Source organism: Eublepharis macularius, chromosome 9, assembly GCF_028583425.1.
Source record: "Eublepharis macularius isolate TG4126 chromosome 9, MPM_Emac_v1.0, whole genome shotgun sequence".
NCBI lineage: Eukaryota > Metazoa > Chordata > Lepidosauria > Squamata > Eublepharidae > Eublepharis > Eublepharis macularius.
The window spans coordinates 69,339,835-69,363,221 of record NC_072798.1 but is presented as its reverse complement, the minus strand read 5'-3'; the positions used below and the strand labels follow the sequence as shown (position 1 = coordinate 69,363,221).

Below are 23,387 nucleotides of genomic sequence, written 5' to 3'. Positions count from 1 at the left end.
AGACCTGGTAGTCCTACACCAATTCCATAAGGAATCTTTACTTTTCAGCTGAGAGGAGGAGGAACTGGGCATGGGCAAATGCTTTCTGTTTGTAAGACATTTTAATAAAGTGACAGAGGACAAATGAAATAAGTAACAGCATAATAATTGCTCTATCTGAATTGGAGAGGTGCATACAATAACAATAAGAGTCTTGCTATTGCAAGGATGGATGTGACCCATGCCACATTGCTATGGTATTGCCTGACTGGTTTTAAAGCAGTTAAATATGTAGAGGTTGCTTTCCTGCCAGTCTCTATCATGGTTGCTACCATCTGATTCATGAAGTTTGAAATATTAGAAGCAGCTTGGGGAGCCACAAGCATGCAAAATATCAGAAGGATCAAAATCTGGTAGCATCCACTTAGGGTTGCGTCATCTATCCATGTTCCTAAATTATACATCCTATTTAAGCTTTTAAGCAGACAGTCTAGACAACATTCTGGAAGGTCCATGACTAGATCTTTCCACTGTTTTTAAAAAATAAAATTGGAGCCATGTGATGTCTTTGATTTGGACTGGGGCCATGGCAAGATGAGAAAGTGGGTTCAGTCTCTCCATCCCTGCATAGTTTCACCTATAAATGTCCCTTCCTGCCATGTGCATAAGTCCCAGATAAAGGGGGGAAAGACATATACTCAACTTTTGCCCAATTTAATATTTGATCTTTAAAATGAAAAACAGAATGGCATGTATGGGTGTATGAGAGGGGTCAGGGATGGAATGATTAATCTCCTTCTGCTTTGTCTGCACATGGCAACAATTTACTTTACAAAAAGACTTTGAACTAGGGTTGCCAGGTCCCTACAGGGGGAGGGGCTTGGCACTCATCTGTAGCACATCTTCCCAGCGCAGTGTGATGATGCCACTTCTGGGAGTGATGTCACCGTGCAGGCCCTGGGAGCACTCCTAGATTTTTGCGTTGGATCGATTTGGGCCCCAAATGGAGCACTCTCAAATGAAGCACTCTCAGAGCCTGCATGATGACGTCAATCCTGGGAGTGATGTCATGCCATGCTAGGAGTGTGTCCCAGTTTGCCTGTTCCTATGGCTCCTGTCCCAGCCAGATGAGTGATGGTAGAGGACTGAGGCTGGGAGCAGGGGATCCCATTTTAAAAAGCAGTGCTTTTTACATTCAAGGTGGGAAGGAAGAGAGGGGACGACGCAAGCACCGTCCCCAGTGTCTTCAATTTTAGTCTATTCTACAGGAAAGCACTTGGGAATTTGATGTTCTTGTCAGTTCAGACTACAAACTGTGAACTGATACCAGAAACATCCTGCTATTGCTTAATTGTACTGAAGCAAAAGAAAAAAAATATGTGCTCTCATGCGTGTAAGTTTTTGGACCCCATTACCAAAAAAAATACACCTCCACTAAAATTTCTATGAATAACCATCTTCCTTTTGATCCCATGATGCTTGTAAGAAACAAATCCAGCAAGAGAAGTGCCTGACCATGCTGTGTCTACCAAGCAGAGAATCCTCAAAGCAAGGGCCATCTAGGGGTGTGCAATTCGGTATACCTGGGCTGAAAATACCTTATTATTATTTTTTCAGGTATGTTTAGGAATCCTAAATAAATCAGGGATTATTTGGGTATTTCAACATATGCTTTCCTGAATAATCTGGAAATATTCAAGTTTTTCGGTAATTGCAGCACCAGCCATTTTAAATGTTGCATTTTAATTTTTGAAAAGATATTGCTGGGGAGGGCGCGTTCAGGTTGCTGTTGTTCCAGGTTGTTTGTTGGTGTTCTGTTTGGATCTGGTTGTGGTTGTGTTGCAGTTTAATTTTTAAAGGGTTGTTATTGCTGTTTGGGAGGCCCATCAAGATCATTTGTTGCTTGCTTGTTGCTGTTCCGTTTGTATTGTATAGTTCTTGCAATTTAATTTAATAACATTCGATTTATATACCGCCCTTCAGGACAACTTAGCACCCACTTAGAGCGGTTTACAAAGTACGTTATTATTATCCCCACAACAATCACCTGTAAGGTGGGTGGGGCTGAGAGAGAGCTCTGGAAGAGCTGTGATGGACCCAAGGTCACCCAGCCAGCTTCAAGTGGTGTCTGGGATATTATACTGGGATATAATATATAATGGTGCCTAATATACTGAGATTCCCAAATAAAACCGCAATCTGAATACTATACTAGTATTTTTGGACCTGAATATCAGGAATGGCAATATTTATCAGGTTCCTGATATGTAAATCCAAAAAATACAGATTTTTTTTTTTTAGTACACACGTCTAAGGCCATCAACTGAGTTATGGTGTGGACGGCACATGATAGCAAAGATTAGACTGCAGGTTATTCCTTTCAAAGATCAAACTCCTTGGTCAGTGAAATGTCTGCACCAGTTTCTCTTCTTCACATTGTGATAAAATAACATTTATGGAATACAACCCCTGTTTGGGTAGAACCTATCCTCTTGCTATCCCATTAATTCCAGAAGGGAATATTGACGTATTTGTTCACTGTTCTAATTCCCCATTCTGATTCTTCCAAAAAACAAAAGAGACCAGTTAGGTTTGAATATTTCTTCTGAAGCAGAGGTTCTGCCCCTCTCTCTCCCAGCACTGCCTCCAGCTCAAAGACAGGGAATCTAGACCTTTTCAAAGTGATTTCAATACAGACATAGTTTCTCTGTAGCCCTCTGTAGCAAAGAATCCTTTCTGTAGGTACAATAAAAACCATTTCTCTCCTTAGGTTCAAAGTTTTTTGGTTCATGATATTGCCCCAAATAGAAGGCACAAAGACTGCTTTAAAAGCAACCAGGGAGGCACATTTCATTTGACTCGAAAGCTCCTTCAGTCAGTGTATGCATGGGGTTTGGCAAGTCACTTTGACAGAAAGGATTATGTGACCAAATCAGGTGTGTAGAGTAAGAGAGGTTGGTAGGAAATTAATGTGGTAAATAAAGATCCTACCTAGGGTGATAACATACGTGGATCTAATTTGAGAACATAAGCTGATCCACAGATGGAGATCACACTGCCCTCCTCAGCCAGGCATAGAGAGACATGGTGAAGAGATCCACGTGGTGGTAGGGGGCATGGAGGGACCCTGAACTGAAAGCATACTTCTTAGGAGCTTCTAAAACAGCAACTAAGGGGGAGTCTGGCATTTTGTAATTCAAGAAGTGTTAAAAAGCCATTCCCCACTTACCTCCAATGTTCTGCATTGTAAGAGAAATAAAAGCACCAAGTTTTCCAGGCCATCCAAATGCCTTTTCACCTAACTTTTCATAAATGAGCGAGCCTAGGAGCAACAGAAAGTTGAAAGTTTTATTTTTGTTTATTGGTTGGTTATAACTTTTGAGGTAGTACATGCCAGTGGCTGCCTTGCACAATGAGATGTGGATTGTCAGGCCATGATCTGGCATAAAAACTTTAAAATTCAATAGGAAAGTTGAGCATGTACTTCAAGTTCACCCATGGAAATAACTAGTAAGTAATAATTATTTGACTTTGGACGGTGTGGGATTGTTGTAAAGCAGACAAGAGACTTCCATTCTTACATTCAGCCAGCTTAACAGTGTGCTGATTAGACTGTCAACTTTGTCTGCCAGGTTGGATCCTGCCCACCCAGAATGAACTAGATAGATGTGACATTGCACTATGGGCTGACATCATATCCAGAAGAAAACCGGCTCTAGACACTCTATGGAAATAGCTTGTCCTCAAAGCTCCCACAGGTGCCAGGCAGTGGCCTAACATACCTACAATTAACCCCTAGTTAATAATAAGTACGTAGTAGTTTGCATATAATACCTCCTTCTTTAGCTGTCTTCAGTAACAGGTGAACTGAATAGAGAGACATTATGGCCACACTAAACAGTAAGAGTCTGCAAGAAAAAAAGTTCCAAATAAGTAGACAATAAAAAACATTGCATAGGCGGGCTGCCCACCGTAGACTTGACTACTATTGCGGTAAGTATGATCTTACTGGGTAGTTCCTATGTTGTTTAATATATCAGTCATGGAATTTGCTTATCCTTCCTTCCTTCCTTCCTCTTTAAATTCTGCAAAATTGCATGTATATTGAAATGTCTTTGATATCAATTGTACTGACTCACACTTTGTAATCTGCCTTGAGTCTCAATGAGAAATAAATAAATAAATATCAACGCACGGGTGTGTGCTTGTGTGCGCATGCGTGCACACACTTCAATTTATGGTGTACCACTTCAAATTCTAGTGGTGGATGAATTAGATTTACATCAAATGTTGAAAATGTTGGTTATAGCCTAAATTAATTAAAGCGCATTTAGCTAGCAGTAAGACCTCTATGAACACAATGGGATTTTTTTCTAGTACAAATACACAGGGTTTTGATGTCAAATTGCAAAACATTCAAGGTATTTTAATTTTAAAAAGAACAGTGGTGCTATATCTTTTTCTTAGGATCCTGCAAAGTATTGAACATCATCTTTTGGGTCCCTTGAACTCTTTACCAAGCTGAAAGCTAAGTAAAAAATAAACAGGGGAGGGGGGAACAAGAGTTCTTACTGTTCAGTCTGGGTCTCTGATAGCTTTAGCTATAGTTTAAGAGTTGCTCAGAGGCATCTGTTGTTGCCTGTCAAAACATATGCTGTATAGATAGTATATGTCAGCTACAAGTCATTAACTGTCAACAGTGCTAGTATATTTGGCACGCTCAGATTTTAGAGGGACGGCAAATCTGTAGCTGCAGTACTATTCATGATGTTTCATATTTAGTTCCATATGGACAGAGAGCATTCGCCTTCCACAGTAGGACAGTAACACTCTAATTACAATGATATATAATTAGGAGAGCTATTTATTCTTTAGGTAGAATTTTCACACTTGGAATTGCAATGCTGCTGTTGCAAAATAGAGGTCTGCCATTTTTATTTTTTCCATAAAAATTCTTATCAGAGACATATGCAGGATAGTTGACCTGTATTAGTCAGACTTGTGTTGTGATGAAATGAGCATTGCTAGCTATTTTAAGACATGCTGTCTACTTCTAGGGTCAAAGTGTTGTTCTTGACCCCAACAGTAACATCTGAATTGGATAGAGCTATGCATTTATTTTATATTTTATTTATTTATTCAAAAACTTGTATCCACCTTTCTCCCAGCAGGAATCCAAAGTGGCTTTCAGAAAGGCTAAAATGCATGAAACAGCAAGGAAATTATATATAAACCACAAGCCATTCATAAGCAGTACAAACTGCTGCACAGGCAACAGAAACCAACCATCTAATCAACTAGCCATCTAAGTTGACAGACATTAATCCTCAAGTGGCAAATGGAACAGCTCGTTTCTTTCTCTTCCTACATTCTGAAACACAGTCAGCTGGGTGATGTCATATTTTAAAGCACTGATTTAGCAGTGGGAACTATATGATCGGCATGGACAGACTTACTTACTTGAAAGAAAGGGGACCCTGATTGTAAGATGACCTCCATTAAAAATGTTATGTACACACAAAATTATTATTGGAAATAACTTTAACTTGTATATGGATATAAGAAAACCCTCTCTTTTTTACGGCATACCAGTAAAAAAAGCTAGCCTTGTATTTGAGTAAATGCTACTCAAATACTCCTGCCTAATTACAGTAGGCTGAGAACCTACCATGATTTTTGTGCTAGGACTTGAATGGGTAGCTTTGCACTCTACTTTTTGTACATTGGGTACAGGAACAAAATACATACAGATCATTCTACTCAGAAGTGAAGTTCCAGTCCACTCCTATTGCTGCCCGCATATCTATGAAAGCAGGGCTTTATTTCTGGGGAAAGAGGTGGTGGAACTCAGCTCCCAGGACCACACAATGATGTCACTTTGGGTCAGCTGGAACAAGGGGGGAGTTTTAAAAAGTTTAAATTGCCGTCAGCAAGAATGGTCACATGTCTGGTGACCCCGCCCCCTGATCTCCAGACAGAGGGGGGTTTAGATTGCCCTCCACGTCGAGCAGCGCGGAGGGCAATCTAAACGTCCCTCTGTCTGGAGATCAGGGGGAGGGGGTCACCAGCCATGTGACCATTTTCAAGAGGTGCCGGAACTCTGTTCCACTGCGTTCCAGCTGAAAAAAAGCCCTGTATGAAAGGGAGTCGCAGTTATTAATAATGTGCACATGTGCAATCCATGTTTGATATATTACTGTACACAAAATATATGAGTTTTTATATTATAACCCATATTATTAAATAGAAAATATATTGCTTCTCCTCTGTGTTTTGTAAGATTTGGGGGACTGGCAACTTTTATGATACTCTTTTAAGAACTTTCCCCTCAAGATCTTAATCTAAAATTAAAACAGGCCTATAATGGTAGAACAGAATGCTAAACCAACTCCCCCAATTTTTCTGACACATATCATGGGTACCTACATAAAAAGTATGATTCCGGTATTAGCCATGGCATAGGAAAGTCCTAAAATGCCACTGCCCATGATGGCATTGCTCAGGTTAAATGCAGACATTCCAAATGAAGTATCTCCTGGGTGCTGATGGAAAACAACAATGAAAAGGTATAGTTGGTTATGTCAGCTCAGGCAACATCAAACATGTCTCCTTACCTCTACATTTTCCCAAGCTAAACCAAGGCAGTCTTCACGAGTGACACTTTAATTGCTAAATACTGCGATCTGAATATAAGACATACATGGTCCTGAATGTACATTTTATTTTAAAATAGCTCTTTCTTCATACTACCATTTACCGGCAACAATAATAAGTGAACTCTGGACTAAACAAAATTCTTACCAAGAAAGCACTGCGGTCTTATCTTTCACCCTAGTACTGCAAACCATTACGCCCTTGACACTGCATTCATTTTATTGATGTTTGCAGGACTAGCAAGCAGAAGGCACTTACAAAGGAAATCTTGCCTTGCCCTCTCCTTCATACAGCAGCTATCTGTGTGAGCCCTGAAAAAGCATTGCTGGAGGTCATGGGGCTCTTCTGGACAAAAAATCTTCCAGGTGTGAGGGGCTGCAATGAGGACAGGGAATCTGGTGAAATTACCCCAACGCTATTTGAGCCGCTGGCAGAGGAAGTGGAGCGAGTAAAGCTTGCTATTGGTGCAACTGTGAGGTGAACAATTTTGCCTGGTCCCACCTCCTCACTATGGGTTTTTGTCCACAGAGGTCCCATGACTCCCATTAAGGAATTTTATATGGCCACTGTGTCAAGGAGAAGGAGGAAAAGATCTGCCTCTGTGAGCATCTTCCACTCACACGATCACAGAGTAGTTTTTCCATAATCTAAGATGAGCATATTTTTTTAATTGTTAAAAGGCTGAGATCTTTAGGTTGGATCCAGACTAAATTTTCCAATGCCAGAATAGAACTTTCCCAACTTTCCCCTCCCACAGCAGCCCACTTATCACCACAAAATGATGATCCTGTGGGATTAGGATAAGGGTTGCCCGCTTCAGGTTGGGAAATTCCTGGAGATTTTGAGGGTAGCACCTGGAGAGGGTGGGGGTTAGGGAGGGAAAGGACCTCATCAGTGTATAATGCCATAGAATCCACCTTCTAAAGCAGCCATTTTCTCCAGGGGAACTGGCCAGAATGGCCTGGAGATCAGTTGCAATACCAGGAGATCTCCACTGACCACCTGGAGGTTGGCAACCCTAATTAGGATCCTAAGGACTGAAACAAGGATGGTCTGCAGCAGGAAGGGGAAATGGGTAGAAATTGCCAGATTAGTCTGGATCCAACTCTTTATATCTGCAGGAACATCTAATGCTCAAACCTTCAGGAATACATTTTAAAAAAATGTTTCCTAGGACTACGATGTAGCACACAAATAAGTAGGGTAATCCTGTTTAACACAGTTTTGCAGTGATTATTTAACTGATGATTCATTTTCTGCAAACAATGATAGCTCTACTCAAACTCAATTTGAGCTCTAATATGCATGAAAAAGGGTGTCTTCATTTCATGCCAGGAACTGCTAAATGGGATGTGAATGCAAAATACCCCAGGACACTGATATTTTTGAAGGGTATGTGAGAATTGCAGATTGCACAATGAACCACTCTATCAAACTTTATTAATTTTTGAATGTTTTTATATTTCAGTGGAAATTTGTATTTTTGCTCTAAGATTTGTCATTATGATAAAAGAAATGTTCTTTTCTATAAAAGAGCTAACATTTGTGTATCTGAGACCTGTTTTCTCCCCAATCATTAATTTTTAAAAATCCCTAGTGGAAGGTTTAGGTATACAATCAAAAGAAGCAAGTAAATTGAGAATGTCTAGGTAATACCTTTATATTCTCACTTAAAGATGAAAAATTGAGAGTTTCATATCTGAAAGCTTAAAGCTTACACTTAAATTGTGTAACATGAGCAACAGAACTAGAAGCCTGTAAAATATAAGCCAGCTCCCTGAAGACTCACCGTTACAAGTGCAAAAGTTATACATAATAGGATCACACCCAGATAAAAACTGAGCTATCTGAATTTTCACTACAGGTAAGTAAGAAACTAAATAAACTTGTATCTAAGTCTTACAATATTTTGACAGCTAGAAAAAAACCTTGTTTTTCTGAAAAGCAACACAAAGCAATGTTACCAGAAGAAATTTCATAGCTATATATATATATATTTAAAAAAGAATAGTCTAGGTGGAGGCGCATTATAGAACTGGAGTGCAAATACTTTCATGCAGATTAGCTGCTGTTTTTTCTGAAGTGCCATTTGGATAAGTAAGAGAGAAGGCATGGGTTTCTGAACCACTGAATTCATCTTCCAGAGAGCTCTTCTGGTGAGCTCTAATGCTGTTGGCCCCAATCCCTTCCCATTCCTATTTCATATGTGGGGATGGCAACTCTGGAGGGCCAGGCAGCATCCCTTTGAGAACCTCATTTGGTCCAGAAACCTGCAATAGCAGATTCCTTCTGCAGAAACTTAAGCTCATCTTATTTTCATTGGAGATTGCTTGAACTTAAGCAAAAGTAAGTAAGTGCAAGACTGCAACTTTATAACAATTCCTTTGTAGAGCAATTCCTTCTGTGCTCTGTACATAGGACTGGCCCCAGGCATTTTCGTGGCAGAGGCAGAAAATCCACACAGAACCTGCCCCCCCCTCACTTCTGCAGAAAAAGTTGTTTGATATTATATTAATGACCACTTCCTGACTCTTAAAGTACTCAGACCGTGCTCCTCTGCTCCCTCTGCTCTCCAAAATGCTGTTCCTAGAGGTTAAGGGACTCTAAGAGTAGGTTATGATGTGGAGTTACAAAGGATGGTAAAAATTTCTCCCTCCTTGTGTGATCTAAAGTACCTTCAGTTTCCAGAAGGAACCTTTGGATCTAAAACATTAATAATAGTGGGTTATATCCTACCACTTTCCCACTGTTAGAAGCAGATATTTCCCTTCTTCCTCCTCCCACAGCAACCTCATATGATCTCCAAAAAGATATTGACAGGACAAAGGCCCCTCCGAGGACAAAAGCTATGTGAGTGGGTGGACTGCAGTTAGGAGTAGAGATGGGCATGAACCAAAATTTGTTACGAACCAGGCTGGTTCGTGGTTCGCGAACCAGCAATTCATCAGATCCCATTTCTGATGAACCACCACTAACTTTAGGCTGATTCATTTGGTTCGTTTTTTGGTTTGTCACTGCAGACAGCCTGGTGCCGAACAATCAGTTTCCTAGGCAACAGGGGATGGACTTCCTGCAGACCTTCTGCTGACCCGGAAGTGACCTTCTGCTGACCCGGAAGTGACGATTTTCTGACCTGGGTATGCTGTTTTCACAAACCAAACGAACCAGTTCGCGAACTGGGGGGGGCAGGTTTGTGAAAGTTTGTGGTTCGTGAAATTTGACGAACCACATGGTTCGTTTTTTCCCCGGTTTGTGCTCATCTCTAGTTAGGAGGGGAATTGGGTAATATCACTCTACCTCCTCTTCCTGTCTGTGGATCAGTGGTAGGATACAACCTAAAGACAGCTGCCCTTTTCAATAGCTAGCCTTTGTAATTTTTTTGATGAGAAAATACTTTCAAAGGAGTGCTGTATAAAGCGATTTGTGAAGGGCATGCCTGCTTTCAAATGCTTTTTTTCCCTACAACTCACCCATTACTAATAAACTTACATATTCATCCTTATAGTCTTCCAATTTCTTTTTACCCAGAAATCCATTGGTAAGGAACTTCTGACTTTCTGATTCATCACCAACAAACTGACTGAAGACAAACAAAAAAAAAGCAATAAAATAAGAAATAAATGTCATTGCACTCTAGAGGTCATAACTGGGTTAGGTTTTACATGGTAAAGTCTTACCATTTCTACATGGTACAATCAAAATTGTGGAAGAAGGCTTATCTCTTCTATTCTAAATTAAAAATGAAGCCAATGTCCTAGGCTTTGGCTATCATCTGGCTGGACAGATATGCTGAATTTGTGAAAATCCCCAAAATTCTAGTAGGCTAGGTGAATCTGCCCTCTGTGCAAACAGATGCACTTTTCTTTTGCCGATTGGATTGTTGCCCATAGTCCACTGGAAAAGTTGGATGGATAGGATGAAATGTGTCCAGCTCCCCAACCCCAAGGCCATAAAACAGCAGGTTTAATAACTACCAGATGGCATTACTGGATGGAAGACCTCTTCCAGCTTAGAACTTCAGTGGTCTGCACTAGGGCCTATGTTTTCCTCTTCTCCACTCCTTTCTGAATTGCTGCTTGGCTGCATGTGTGTGTGTGGGGGGCATACTGTTCAGAAAGGCGTTCTGCAGCGGAGAGTGTAAGAAAAAACAAAGTATCTGAGAAAGTGGCAATGCTATTTTGGGGAAATTGAGATTACGCAATATTTATCACAAGTGTTTCACACTTGTTCAACACAGGTTACATTGGATTGTCCAGTTTTATCTTTAACTAAACCTCAAAAGATAGGATAGGCTGAGTGGTTTGCCTAAAGCTAACCAACCAGTGAGCTTCATGGCTGGATTTGGATCTAGATTTCCATTCCAAGTCCAATGCTATCTTCTTCACCTCTGATATGTTCCCGCTTATAATATTTCCTCTTTGTCATCAGGTGATTTAATTATTATTAGGACAAGTTGATATTGTGAGTTGGGCAAGGTAAGTGAGGAACTTACAGACCAAAATAAATGAACAGAAGCCTCATGGAATGCATGCAATTTTAAGCTTTGCAAGGAGAATACAATGACTGAAATACTCACTGAACATAATAAACTAGTATGTAAAGGAAAAGATTAGCCAGAACTTGCTGAAGTTTCACATTAAAACATGGAGTAAACTGAACTGAATGCTTATGAAAATGATCATATATCATTAGAACCATAAATGATATATGGGCAAATTGTAGATAAATCAATAGAATATTATTTATACGGTTGGGGGAAAATTGCACCCTTAAATTTTGAAAGCCAGTGTCGGGTAGTGGCTAAAGTGTCAGACTAGGATCTGGGCAACTGAGAAAAAAATGGAGGAGAGGAGAATGATGTAAGCTGCTTTGGGATCCTAGTGGAGAGAAAGGTAGAGTATAAATAAAGTAAAAATAAATAAACGAACAAACAAACAAACAAACAAATAAATACTGTATTTAAAAAGACATTGTGCTTAATTAAATAAACACAAGTTTTACCAGCAGAATCTAATCCTTAAATCATTTCACTGATCTCTAATGCTTGATTTAATTAGAAACTAGGAATGTGCATTTGGATAGTAACTAAATCAAGACGTCAAATGAAAATTCTCTGTTTAAGATTATAGTTATTCTAACGAATCCAAAGCGAAAAACGATATTACTATACAGAAATCTTTCTATCAGTCCACTGTTCTGGCACATAGCTCTCTGGCTTAAAGTTGACAGAAGTTAAAGGAAAGGAGGGAAGTGAGAAGAGACTGGAACAGCCAATAACAGAACTGACAGGAATGCTTTCCAGTCAACAGAGTTACTCAGATTCTGCCATCAGAGAAGACTGCATCAACAGATTATCTTTCTAAAGTGTTTCCTCATATCACTTTAATGGTTCACTGGAACGCATACTGTTTTCATTCTCTTTAAGCAGTGAATCCTGTTTGCTCAAGATATTCTGTTCTCTGATGCTGCACTGCTAGCAAAGTAACTGATAGCAAACTTAGCAAAGTATTGTGTACAGGTAGTGTGGCAGTCGGGGTGGGTGGGGTGGGTTTGGGGATAAGATAGATGCAATGCTATGCTAACTTTCCCCTGGACCCCAGGGAATGCCTGTGATCTTTGACAATAACATGTGTACCACAATAATTAATACACACAAACATATACACAGACAGGTGTCTTAGTGTGAAGTTTTCCATAGTGGAGGATAAAATGGTATGGGAGGAAAGAGTTTAAAAGCTCATCACCTCCCTCTTGAAATGGCTCTCCCAGCAATGGCATGAAGTAAAATAATATAAGTTAAAAGGATCATGAACTACATATTACACACTGTTCTGTCTGGAGGTTGGGGAGGAGAAGGAATTACTTAGACATCAATGTTCCCTGTTGGGGTGGCTTTACAAGCTGTGTTCTCACCCTGTCTCTATGTACTTGGTACAGAATTTGCCCCATGTTTCCACTAAATGAAGTGCCCAGTTGCACTTTATTCAAAACAATGTCCACTCTGCATTACTCCCTTATTTCTTGGCTTCTATCTGCCTCTCTGTGCAAACAAGAATTTTAATTATTTATACCAAAAAAAGGCTTTCTCTTATTAATACGATATTTGGCAAGTAGGATCCCTTAGGCGAGGGATAGAATCCTTTACAGTTTCAGCCCAACCTGGGGAGGGGGAGGGGGAGTTACATCCAGGAATGTGTTTCCGTGGAAGCCAGTGGAAACCCACACCAAGCCTAATAAGTAAAATTAATGTCTTTAATCAATAACTAATTTAAAGAAGGCAAACTGAAAACTAAAACTGAAATGAGAAATATGGGCTCCTTGTGCTACACGTGCAGTTTCTCTTATGCAGTTCAGCCCTTCCATACCTGCTAATAGTAGCCTTCTCTGGATCTACCATCTCGGTGTAGTTGTCTTCAGTGCTTTCCTCACTGTTGCTCTCCTCATCAAGTTCTATGTTGATTTTGTGCAGTTCCATGCGATCCATTTGAGCTGTCAGCGATTTTCAGTATGCACACCCCAAAGCGTCTTCAGTGTCAACAGAACTGTACCTTCTGCTTTAAAGGTTCTGCCTCCACAATATGTTGACTCTCAGAACACTCTGTTCTATAAACAGGACACAAAAGAACTCATTAATATTCTCCTCAAATTAGATAAATGAGTTAATTTCACCCCTTTTGTGTTTACTTTTTGTAATAAGATAGAAACTTAAGCAAGAAGACATTCTTTTCAAATAATTATAAAGAACAACTATTTCTGATGTTCAAAAATCATGTGATTTACCTCAGCATAATTAAATAAATAAGACTTACCTCCCTGAAAAAACAACCCTATAAATAATACAGATTAAAACACCCAAACAAATATCTAACACTAGAGTTTTAAAAATTGAGTACTGCAGAAAGCACATTCTTTAGATAGCAATCTGAAGCAGGTCTATTCAGAATCTTATTCAAGACTATTTAGTGGTCTTTCTCTTAGGAAAGTGTTCTTAGAACTGCACTGTTCGATTAAAAAAAGTAAACACTTGGCTAAAAAGAAATGACTTGCAGTGCTATAAACAGCCTGTCATAGTTTGCCTCAGCTATGTTCAATTTCAAACACAATTCTGAATGTTTAATGTTGGTCTTATTCATATACTGGACTATGGGAGGATTAAGGAAATTGTTGATCTGACCTTAAATATAAAGCTGAACTTAGTCAGAGCTGAATGACCAAATTATGTTTTCTTAGTCTTCACATCTGAATTTTAATCATGGTATTCTTCTGTAGTAAACCTTTAAATTCAGACATACAGGCCATATGTGTTTGAATATACATCAATTTAAAATTGGCTCATTTCTGTTTTCTGTTTCACATTGACAAGATCCCCAAATGATGCTTTCCAGATGAAAATATGTCATGTGTAGAAATGCCATAAGAAAAAAAAAGCTTACACTAAACATGTTTTTCTTACATGACACACTAGCAGAATCCTGGTTTTGTTGTTATGTATATTTAATGCCACACACTAATTGTATTATGGTTGATTATGACTGAAGCTGAACACCTGTGTTTGGGAGAAGTATCTATCTTTCAGCAATATTTGATTGGCTGGGAACTCTGGCAGCGTTCCCAGGGAGAAGAACACCCTGTGACAAAAAAGCTGAGCAATACTGCACCACTAAGTACAACTAGGAGACAGGTGCAATACCTCTAAAATCCCACTGAGGAGAGTGAAGGACACTACTGAAATATTCACACTCAAGGGTATATACATAATCAAATCAGCTGCTTTTGCTTCTCTCCTGTCCTTCACACTATTTGTATCTATTCCAACATGATTTCAAGAAGAAGAAAAAACATTCAGAAGTACAGCTTTCTCCCTACAACGCCATCTGGTTATCCTGTTTGTATATCCTTAATCCTATCCAGACTCCACAAACTGTGAAACCCAAGATAAACACATTTCTCCTGTTGCTTGAGAGTTCTACCTTCACCACTGCAGCATCACTGTCCAGTTCACTTGTCCTTTCCTTGATATAAAACAGCAATTGTCTTCCCTGTTGAGGACTGCTTGCTGGCTCTTTCTGCATGTTTTTTCCTCCTTGGACAGTTGCCATCTCCCTTTTAAGTTGAGACTTTGAAAAGGCCCATTTAGTCAACTTCAAGATTCATCATCTCTCTGCCCTACTGTTCTTCAAATACACAACATGGAAATCTTTGTAGAGGCCTTTGTAGAGTCACTGCAGTACAAGCTTTCTCTCTTCTTTCTCTAACCAACTTCTTCAAGCTTTCCCAGTATCCTGGAATTGTTACCTCCTTCCCTCTTGATTAGTACTAAGGAGCCATTGTAAATAAATACGATTGTATTGGCACAGTGATCGCTTCTGGGTACAGGCCTCAAATATGAATCCTTTGCAGGTACAGATCTGCTCCTTTAATTGAAAGAGGGACATGTCTAGAAGTTCTGTATGAATATTAGCATCCACGTGATGTTCTGTACTGTGATGACTGATCAACATTGTACCATTTGAGAGAACAACATGGCTGTTTTCACAAGTTCTAAATTTTCCTCTAATTTTGCACTATGATTCCATTAGTTGTGATCCCGCTATCAAGATGCACTGTTCACACTGCCTTAACTTGTTGCTCTTCCAGAAGTTCACATTCCGCAGAAAAAGTGCAATTGTGGGCAAAAGCATCTTCCTGCTCATTTTGCCTTTTTTAAAAAACAGGAACCAAGATCACTGTTGCCAGGAGCCCGCAAAGGCTTGCAGGATTCCTGGTCGTGGGCGGAAAAATCTCTTCCTAGGGTGCAGAAAATGAAAAAGGAGGAGGGGTTGAGTGGGCGGTATCTGGAGAAGCATTTCCAAGTGTTCTCATGCAGGTGAAAAAAGCACGAAGGAAGTGTTACAAAGCTGAATAAATGGGAAATCTGCATTCTTGAAGAAAGCACAATGATTACGTGAGGATAATGGGTTTTCACAGGTGGATTACAAGGATGTGTGCACAGCTGTGAGTATAGCGATACTATGGTGCTACAATAAGGATGTGTGAAAAACGGCCCATATGTGGATCATAGATTTATGCACCTACTATAATCTCTCCTCACCAATGTACAAAACTTAAAAGAGGGCAAAGGGGTGCTAAACAATCACATAATCTCATTCACCACCAAGCAACCACTCATTCGGAGATTCCAGTGTGTCCTACCAATAGACACATTTCTTACCATAAAGTGTGAACTGGATGTAGCATTTATAAATGACATATTCCAAGGAATAAATCACAGGCAGTTTTCACTAGAATATATTCCCAATTGGGAGGGAGGTGAGTTCACATATACTGAGTCCAATTTATATTCATGATCCAGATTTACAAGTAAATGCTGCTAATGGTTGAATACCAAAATTTTCAATGGTTCAAAAACTATTTCATGCCTTACAACGAAGGCTACTTTCAAGAGTTACCTTTTTACTCAGAAGAGGCAACTGAATCAGTTATCAGCCAAAAAACTATCAATCCTGTGTCTGCCACTACAACACATTAATTTCAATATATCAGGAAATTAAGCATTAAAAATGAAAAGGTTATATGAGAAACCCCAGTAACATGAACAGTTACAATTTCTTCTTTTTATTTAGCCCCTTTTTAATTTAATAAGAATCTTCCTAATCTACATGAAGAGTAGAGTCCACTAATCTTCACAGTTCTGCTTGGTCTAAACATGCCCTTCCAAACAAACACCCAGTCATACATTTATTTATAGCATTTATTTTTAGCACAAGTGCAGTAAAATGGATGTGCAAAAATCATAAAAGTATTTTCCAGTATTAGCACAGCAGCTAGAAGTTGAAAGTAGATCACATTATTTGTAATCTAAAATCAAAAGAGAGGCAAAATAATACCAAGCTGTTTAATATGGTTTCCTACCATAAAATGCCGTTCTGTATATTCCTTTCAGTGATCACTCCGGTCTCATAAGTAACAGTGGACACCGAATCTGGCATTAGCTCAGGGAAAGTCAAGCTTACATTCCAGGGACCTGATTCCTGAGCTACAAGGAACTCTAGTTATGGCAACACGAAATCAAACCGCTCTTCTTTTGCTAGAGGCATAAAAACAGGTATTTTATCCTCTGGCAAGCAGAATGACATTGCCTAATGTCCAAATCATGCTTAAATCCTCTCTCTCTATATGAAAACAATTGAGAAGTATAACTGAGTTTTAAATGATATGTGGAATTAAGTTAGAAGATCATAGGAAAACACAGGTTACAAAACAAACATGCAATCTTTGCTTCCCAGTCATCACCCACTGTGGAGATTGTCAGTTCATTCCTGAGGTGCGGGTGGGAATGGTTTAGACAAAAAGTATTACTTAGGCAATCTGGGCGGGGATTTAGGTTAATGTATATATAAGACAGCCAGAGTTATACTTCCTGGCAATGTTTATTTATATTTTAAATTCTTAGTTTACAAAATCCATAATAGTAATCATTCAGAAAAGGAACTCCCTTATAAGTAATTGGTCTTCGTTACATCTGAGGCAGCTGCAAAGGCAAATTTGGACGCACGTCAGTATCTTGGAACTCATATGGGCTTCACGGGACTGGCAAGGTTGCATTATTTAAGTGGATGCAGAGTCTATAAGCTTAGGATAGCATTTACGTCATTACACTTCCAGTCTATGCCAACTGAGATGCTACTCGGGCGATTCCAAAAAACCCCCATCGATCTGCGGATATGTATCTGTGGAACCTCAATTGAGGACCTACCACACTATGTTTTAAATTGTCCCTTATACCAGGAACCAAGGGGAAAATTTCTCGCAAATATTTTATCTGGTCGCCATCTTCTGTCTGACTTTGATAAATTAAATCTTATTCTTTCAGGTACAGACCCCTTTATTTCGAAAATAAGGGCAAATGTGGTAGCCAGGAGAGTAAACACCTGACATAGATTAGAAACCATTTGGTTTTAATGTTGTTTAATGTTTACATTTTAGGTAAAATGAATTTTATAGTAATTTTATTTATATCTATGTAACTATATCTGTATTGGCTGTTGTGGGTTTTCCGGGCTGTATTGCCGTGGTCTTGGCATTGTAGTTCCTGACGTTTCGCCAGCAGCTGTGGCTGGCATCTTCAGAGGTGTAGCACCAAAAGACAGAGATCTCTTGGACACTGAGAGATCTCTGTCTTTTGGTGCTACACCTCTGAAGATGCCAGCCACAGCTGCTGGCGAAACATCAGGAACTACAATGCCAAGACCACGGCAATACAGCCCGGAAAACCCACAACAGCCATCGTTCTCCGGCCGTGAAAGCCTTCGACAATATATCTGTATTCTTGTATTTTTTGTTCTGTTTTTAATGAATGATTTTAGATTGTGTAGGCCTGTGGCCACATACAATAAATTCGTATCCTTATCCTTAAAAGTGGATGCAGGGGTGTATTTTTCTTTGGGGGTAGGTCACCCCCAAAGTAGATTAGAACTGTGTCAGAGCCAGTATTATAGAGACTGATCCCATAGCAAAGGGCTACTCAAGACAACTGGTTATTGTGACATGAGAAATCATTATCATGAGAAATTATTATAAAATGTATATCCTACTTTTGTGCTATTAAAATAGCATCCCAAACCGTATTAGGTTACATTAAATGAAAATTAAATTCATCATGGATGCATTTAAGGAATTAAGTAAATGAATTAATCTGAAATTAAATTTGTAGAAAGGAATAAAAGCAAACATAATCACTTGCTGGTTTCATTACAGGACAGCGATCACCATGACTAATCAAGACCAATGTCTTGGCTAGGCAGTGAGTTGAACAGAACTCACAATTCATGGCAGATAATAGTGGACCAAAATCATGATAAAAGATATTAATAAAATCCTAAGAATAATTACTTGGAAGTCAATCCTTTCAGTGAGACTTATTTCTGAGTAAGCGTGATTAAGATTGAACATCTCAGTATTCGCTAGGGAGCACTCTATTCCTGGGACTCCATTCCTATCTCGTGAGAGGATTCCAGAGGGTGGCGCTGGGGAACTTCTGTTCTTCTCCCTGCATTTGTGCTATTTCACATGCTACTAAACATTTACATAAGGATAATGTTGAAAATTTTCTGTAGATTTAAGTGACGGTGTCATTAGCATGCTGCTGATGGTGGGGATGGTGGAAAGTGCTATCAAAGCACAGCTGACTTATGGAGACCCCACAGCGTTTTCAAAGCAAGTGATGTTCAGAGGTGTTTTACCAGTGCCTGCCTCTGCATAGTGACTCTGGACTTCCTTGGTGGTCTCCCATCCAAGTACTAACCCAGTACTTGGATGGGCACACCCAGCTTAGCTTCCAAGATTTTACTAGATTTTACTATCCTGGGCTATCCAGCTCAAGACATAGTGGTGATAACCAGCTCTATTTATGCTTTTCATCTCATCCAGGTGTGGAACTACATGTTCTGAACAGATGTTTGTCATCAGAAGAGGGTTACATTAGGGTCAATAAACTGAAACTTAACTCAGCCAAGATGAAGTTCTGTTGGCAAGAATGCTAACTTGGGAGCTGCTATTCAACCCATTCTAGACAGGTTGCACTCACTACAGAAGGTCAGTTTCGCAGCTTTGGGGGAGGGGGGGAGTGTTAGTTACAGCATTGAATTGGATGGCCAATCAGCATCAGTGGCCTAAAACACTTTTACTATTGTGCCAGTTTCAATCCTTCTGCAGAAACCCTGATTTTGCCCATTACCCATGCTATGGCAACAAGTTAAATTACTGTAAAGCATTGTAGTGGAGCATCTGGAAGCATCTGTAAACTTCCAAAAGTTCGTATTATGTGGCCATAATGTTGCCTTTGTCCCATAGAACTGATCAGACCTTCAATATCTACCAGTTTGTTTACGAGTTCACATCTTTCAGGTACTATATATTTAATTCTTAAAACTATTCAGCCAGGCTTTGGAAGTGTTTGAACCCTGATTACCAATACGTATGAATTCAGTTCCTTCAAGCCATTCTTCTGCTCTGGTTTTTAAACACATTGCTATATAGTCTTACTTTTATTATACTGGATTGTTTTACATTTTGTCTTAAATCTGAAATGTTAAAGCTGCAGGGAACCAAGTGCTGAAATAAATAAATCTATATTCTTACACACTGTGCTGCAATTGCCAATGTGCCACCAAAAGATGCACATTCCATTGCTGTACATATGTATTAATGGGCTGGATTCAAACTAAATTTTCCAATGGCAGAATGGAACTTTCCTGCCACGTCCCACTGCAGCCCACTGATCTCCTCAACATGCTGTCTTGGATAGAGTTGTCAGCTCCAGCTTGGGAAATTCCTGGAGATTTGAGGGGTGGAGCTTGGGAACGGTGGAACTAGGGTATGATTCCATATAGTCTATCCTCCAAATCTTCTTCCAGTGGAACTGATCTGTGTTGCCTGGAGATCAGTTGTAATTCTGGGAGATCTCCAGCCTAGAGAATGGGGCTTCTGAAGAATTGCATGAGGGGGGGGGGTCTAGAGCAGGAAGAGGGAATTTATAGACATTGCAAATTTAGTCTGGATCCAACCAAATGTCATGATGCTTTCTACTACTAGTATGAATCGTTTTTTAAAGTACCACTTGCCTGGAACTCCTAGGGATAACCATTGCACCAGTGGCACATGTGGCATAACTATAGAATTATTTCTGCCCATGTCACAGAGTGATTAGCATTAAAAATGATACTATGAAATGGGTTTGCTCAGTGGCAGAGGGCTTCCCTTGTATTTCCCCCATGTAATTCAAGCATGGATCAGACTTTGTAAGAAGTATTGTTGCTTTACAGCATCCAATACCTACATATTCTAGGCTGTCACAGGGTTCCTGCTAAGTTTCAGTGGGCTCTGCAGGCATACAAGCATTTCTAAGAAAAGCCAAAGAGCTGGGTCCCACACTCTGAAGAACGTGCTCGATGCAATATTTATTTCAAGTTTATCAGCCTTTCTCCTTATAACTTGCACAAGAATAAATCCCATGTGCTCAGTGCATAGAATAAAAGTGCACGAGACAGTAACTTTGTTGAAGACAAACAGGTCTGGGTACGACTGCAGCGTGGAGCCCACAAATTAAAGGATGTAAATGAAACAAACAAACAGGTAAACTGGATTAATCAATTAAATTCTAGCTTAACTGGCGTTTCGCTTCAACAATGCATTAAGATGTCAGTCATCACAGGCAGATCTTCCAAATAATCACAAAAGCAATTGGTGTGGGAAATGAACATATTAAACTTTTATAAGAGGAAAATACAGTTTTAATACTTTGGTTGGTATTTTCATGCATCTGCACTGAAGTAATTATAACTAATGTCATAATTAACTATATAAATCTGGTCTAGACAAAAAAACTAGTTGACAACTAAATTATTTAGAATCAAAGATAGCACTGAATTTCCTGTCCGACAAAAAAATTAAATGTCGAAACAAATGTCCCAATGAAGGCTACTATTTTAAAAACTTAGCTGCAATTAAATATTTTCCACACCATCTATATTTAAAGATGAGCTGTAATTTTATAATAATGAAAAATGCTTTACTGAAGAGCATAATGAACTATCAAAAATAATTACCTCAAAGTTTTACTTTCTTTCTTTCTTTCTTTCTTTCTTTCTTTCTTTCTTTCTTTCTTTCTTTCTTTCTTTCTTTCTTTCTTTCTTTCTTTCTTTCTTCACACTAAGTAATAGTTCCTTTATTTAAAAATTGCACCTGCCTCTCAGAGGTTCTTCATGTAAGAACTCCCTCAGCTGGACAATGATTTAAAGGCAAATGGGAGTGTATGTGATAAACCAATCAACTATGAAGATAACTCAACACCACCCTTTGTTGACTTGCGTCAGCTCTTTTTCTTAAAAAAAAGAAGAAAAAAGATAAATCAATTCTTAGTTCAGATCCAGGGCAAACATCACTGTTACCCAAGCTATTTGCTTTTTGAACTTGGCATGATTACAAAATGCACATCTGTAAAAAGTTTGACATAGACTCTTGCCATGCAGACAAGATGCTGTAGATGGCCTATTTTGCTAAATATGACTTTCAGAGAAGAAGTACAATAGTTATGTGGTAATTTTCTAAACATCACAACTGCCACAATGTAAACCACAAGCATGAAACCATAAAGAGCTATGGGCTCACAGCCAGCAGCTACCTTCTCTTTTTTTTCAGATACACAATTATTCCCTGACAAGTCACTTACAGTGCACTTCTAAACAAAGTTACACCCTTCTGCCGTCATTGAACTCAATGGGCTTAGAAGAGTATAACTGTGTTCAGATTGTGTAGTTATTTCTTCATGCAACTAATTAAGGAATTCCTTACCACTGGATGCCATTAGTACCCATGAAAAGGCTGAAAAATATTAAGAAAATAAGGGTACAACAACAACACCAGTGCTGCCATGTTCTCAGAGAGAGTATATGGCAAAAGGAAACCAGTGGGTTTTCTTGTCTTGTAAACTCCCCCTAGCCGCTGAACTTGAAGCTAAAGTACATATCACACAGGATGAGATTTCCTGACATTTTCTTTGAGCCTAAAAAAATGGAGCTGTGGAAGATGGACAAAACAGAGTTGCCAGCCTACAAGTGGAGGCTGGAGATCTCCTTGGATTACAACTGATCTCCAGGCAATAGAGATCAGTTCATCTGAAGAAACTGTAATGCTCTGTAAGAGTGCTAATTCTGTAAGAGTGTAATTCTATGGTGTTCAGTGATCATTTACATAAGGGCTACAGCAGTCTTGGTTTCCACTACTTCAGAATGTAAATCACATAATTCCTTAATATTGAAATTTCTAGGCAGAAAACTACCAAAGTAAAAGCCATTCTTCTTGATGGGATAGTTTACCACATCCAAGGAAATGGGTGAACATTCCAATATGCAATCCCCACCTGCAGTCAGAAGAATGTATAATGTGATTTCTGCATGTCGCTTGATTTGAATAAAGCGCATCTGTCTTAGCAACGCCCCTCAGTGCACTAGAGCAGCCAATAATATTTGAGCTATGCAGCCAACAATATTTGTGCTAAGAATGAGCATCCAGTAAGAGATATATGCCTTAACAGAAACTAAGTCTTCTTATCCTGAAATAAAATAAAATTGCTTATGCAAATACCCACACACTCTTGAAATTTAGAAGTTGGGTGAATAAACATGCTGAAAAAATACATTTGCCTTGTTTGTTGCACACTACCCCAACAACAGTCTGATCAAAGGAAAATAAAACAGTCATTCTTTTTAAATGCAGTGTAAGAGATTGAAGTCCTGAGCCTGTTATAACTGATTTATTCTTATTGCCTAGGTATGGTACATAGGCTGGCCTCAGTTAGTCAGCTTTTTCTAGAATAAGTTAATAGTGGGGGATTCAGCAATTTACCACATACCTTTTGGATTTCATGACAATCAGATATATTGTTTAATTGTTTTACTTAAGGAAAACATCCAAGTATGTTTGAATTGACAGTTTTTCAGTGCAATCTTAAACAGAGTTACTCCAGCCCATTAGGACTGCACTGTTTTTAACAGAAGTCCTTTTTATGCTACTACACACTTGGGCTACGTTGTTAAACATGGGGGGAAATGTCCGGGAAAAATTAAATACATTATACCCCTCAATTGCAGAAACAAAAATGAAAAGAAAGATTCTGATGCTTAAAACGATGGTGTTATAAGATTAGATTCTTATTTATGATTTTAACCATAAAATTTATGATTTTAATTATGCTT

General features: G+C 39.1%; 1 protein-coding gene across 2 annotated transcripts in view; it reads right to left on the bottom strand.

The window, feature by feature from the left end:
- SLC38A4 (solute carrier family 38 member 4) overlaps positions 1–21,365 on the bottom strand; it is a 39,707-nt gene extending 18,342 nt beyond the window's left edge. The window contains exons 1-7 of one of the 2 annotated variants that reach the window (XM_054988067.1): positions 21,240–21,365; positions 16,546–16,720; positions 12,999–13,236; positions 10,123–10,213; positions 6,406–6,521; positions 3,814–3,887; positions 3,209–3,301 (exon numbers count right to left, since the gene is read on the bottom strand). In XM_054988067.1, the coding sequence (XP_054844042.1) occupies positions 3,209–3,301; positions 3,814–3,887; positions 6,406–6,521; positions 10,123–10,213; positions 12,999–13,117 (493 nt within the window). In that variant the 5' untranslated portion in view covers positions 13,118–13,236; positions 16,546–16,720; positions 21,240–21,365. The remainder of the gene's footprint in view (positions 1–3,208; positions 3,302–3,813; positions 3,888–6,405; positions 6,522–10,122; positions 10,214–12,998; positions 13,237–16,545; positions 16,721–21,239) is intronic. The other variant, XM_054988068.1, reaches the window with a different exon arrangement.
- Between the last annotated feature and the right edge of the window lie 2,022 nt (positions 21,366–23,387).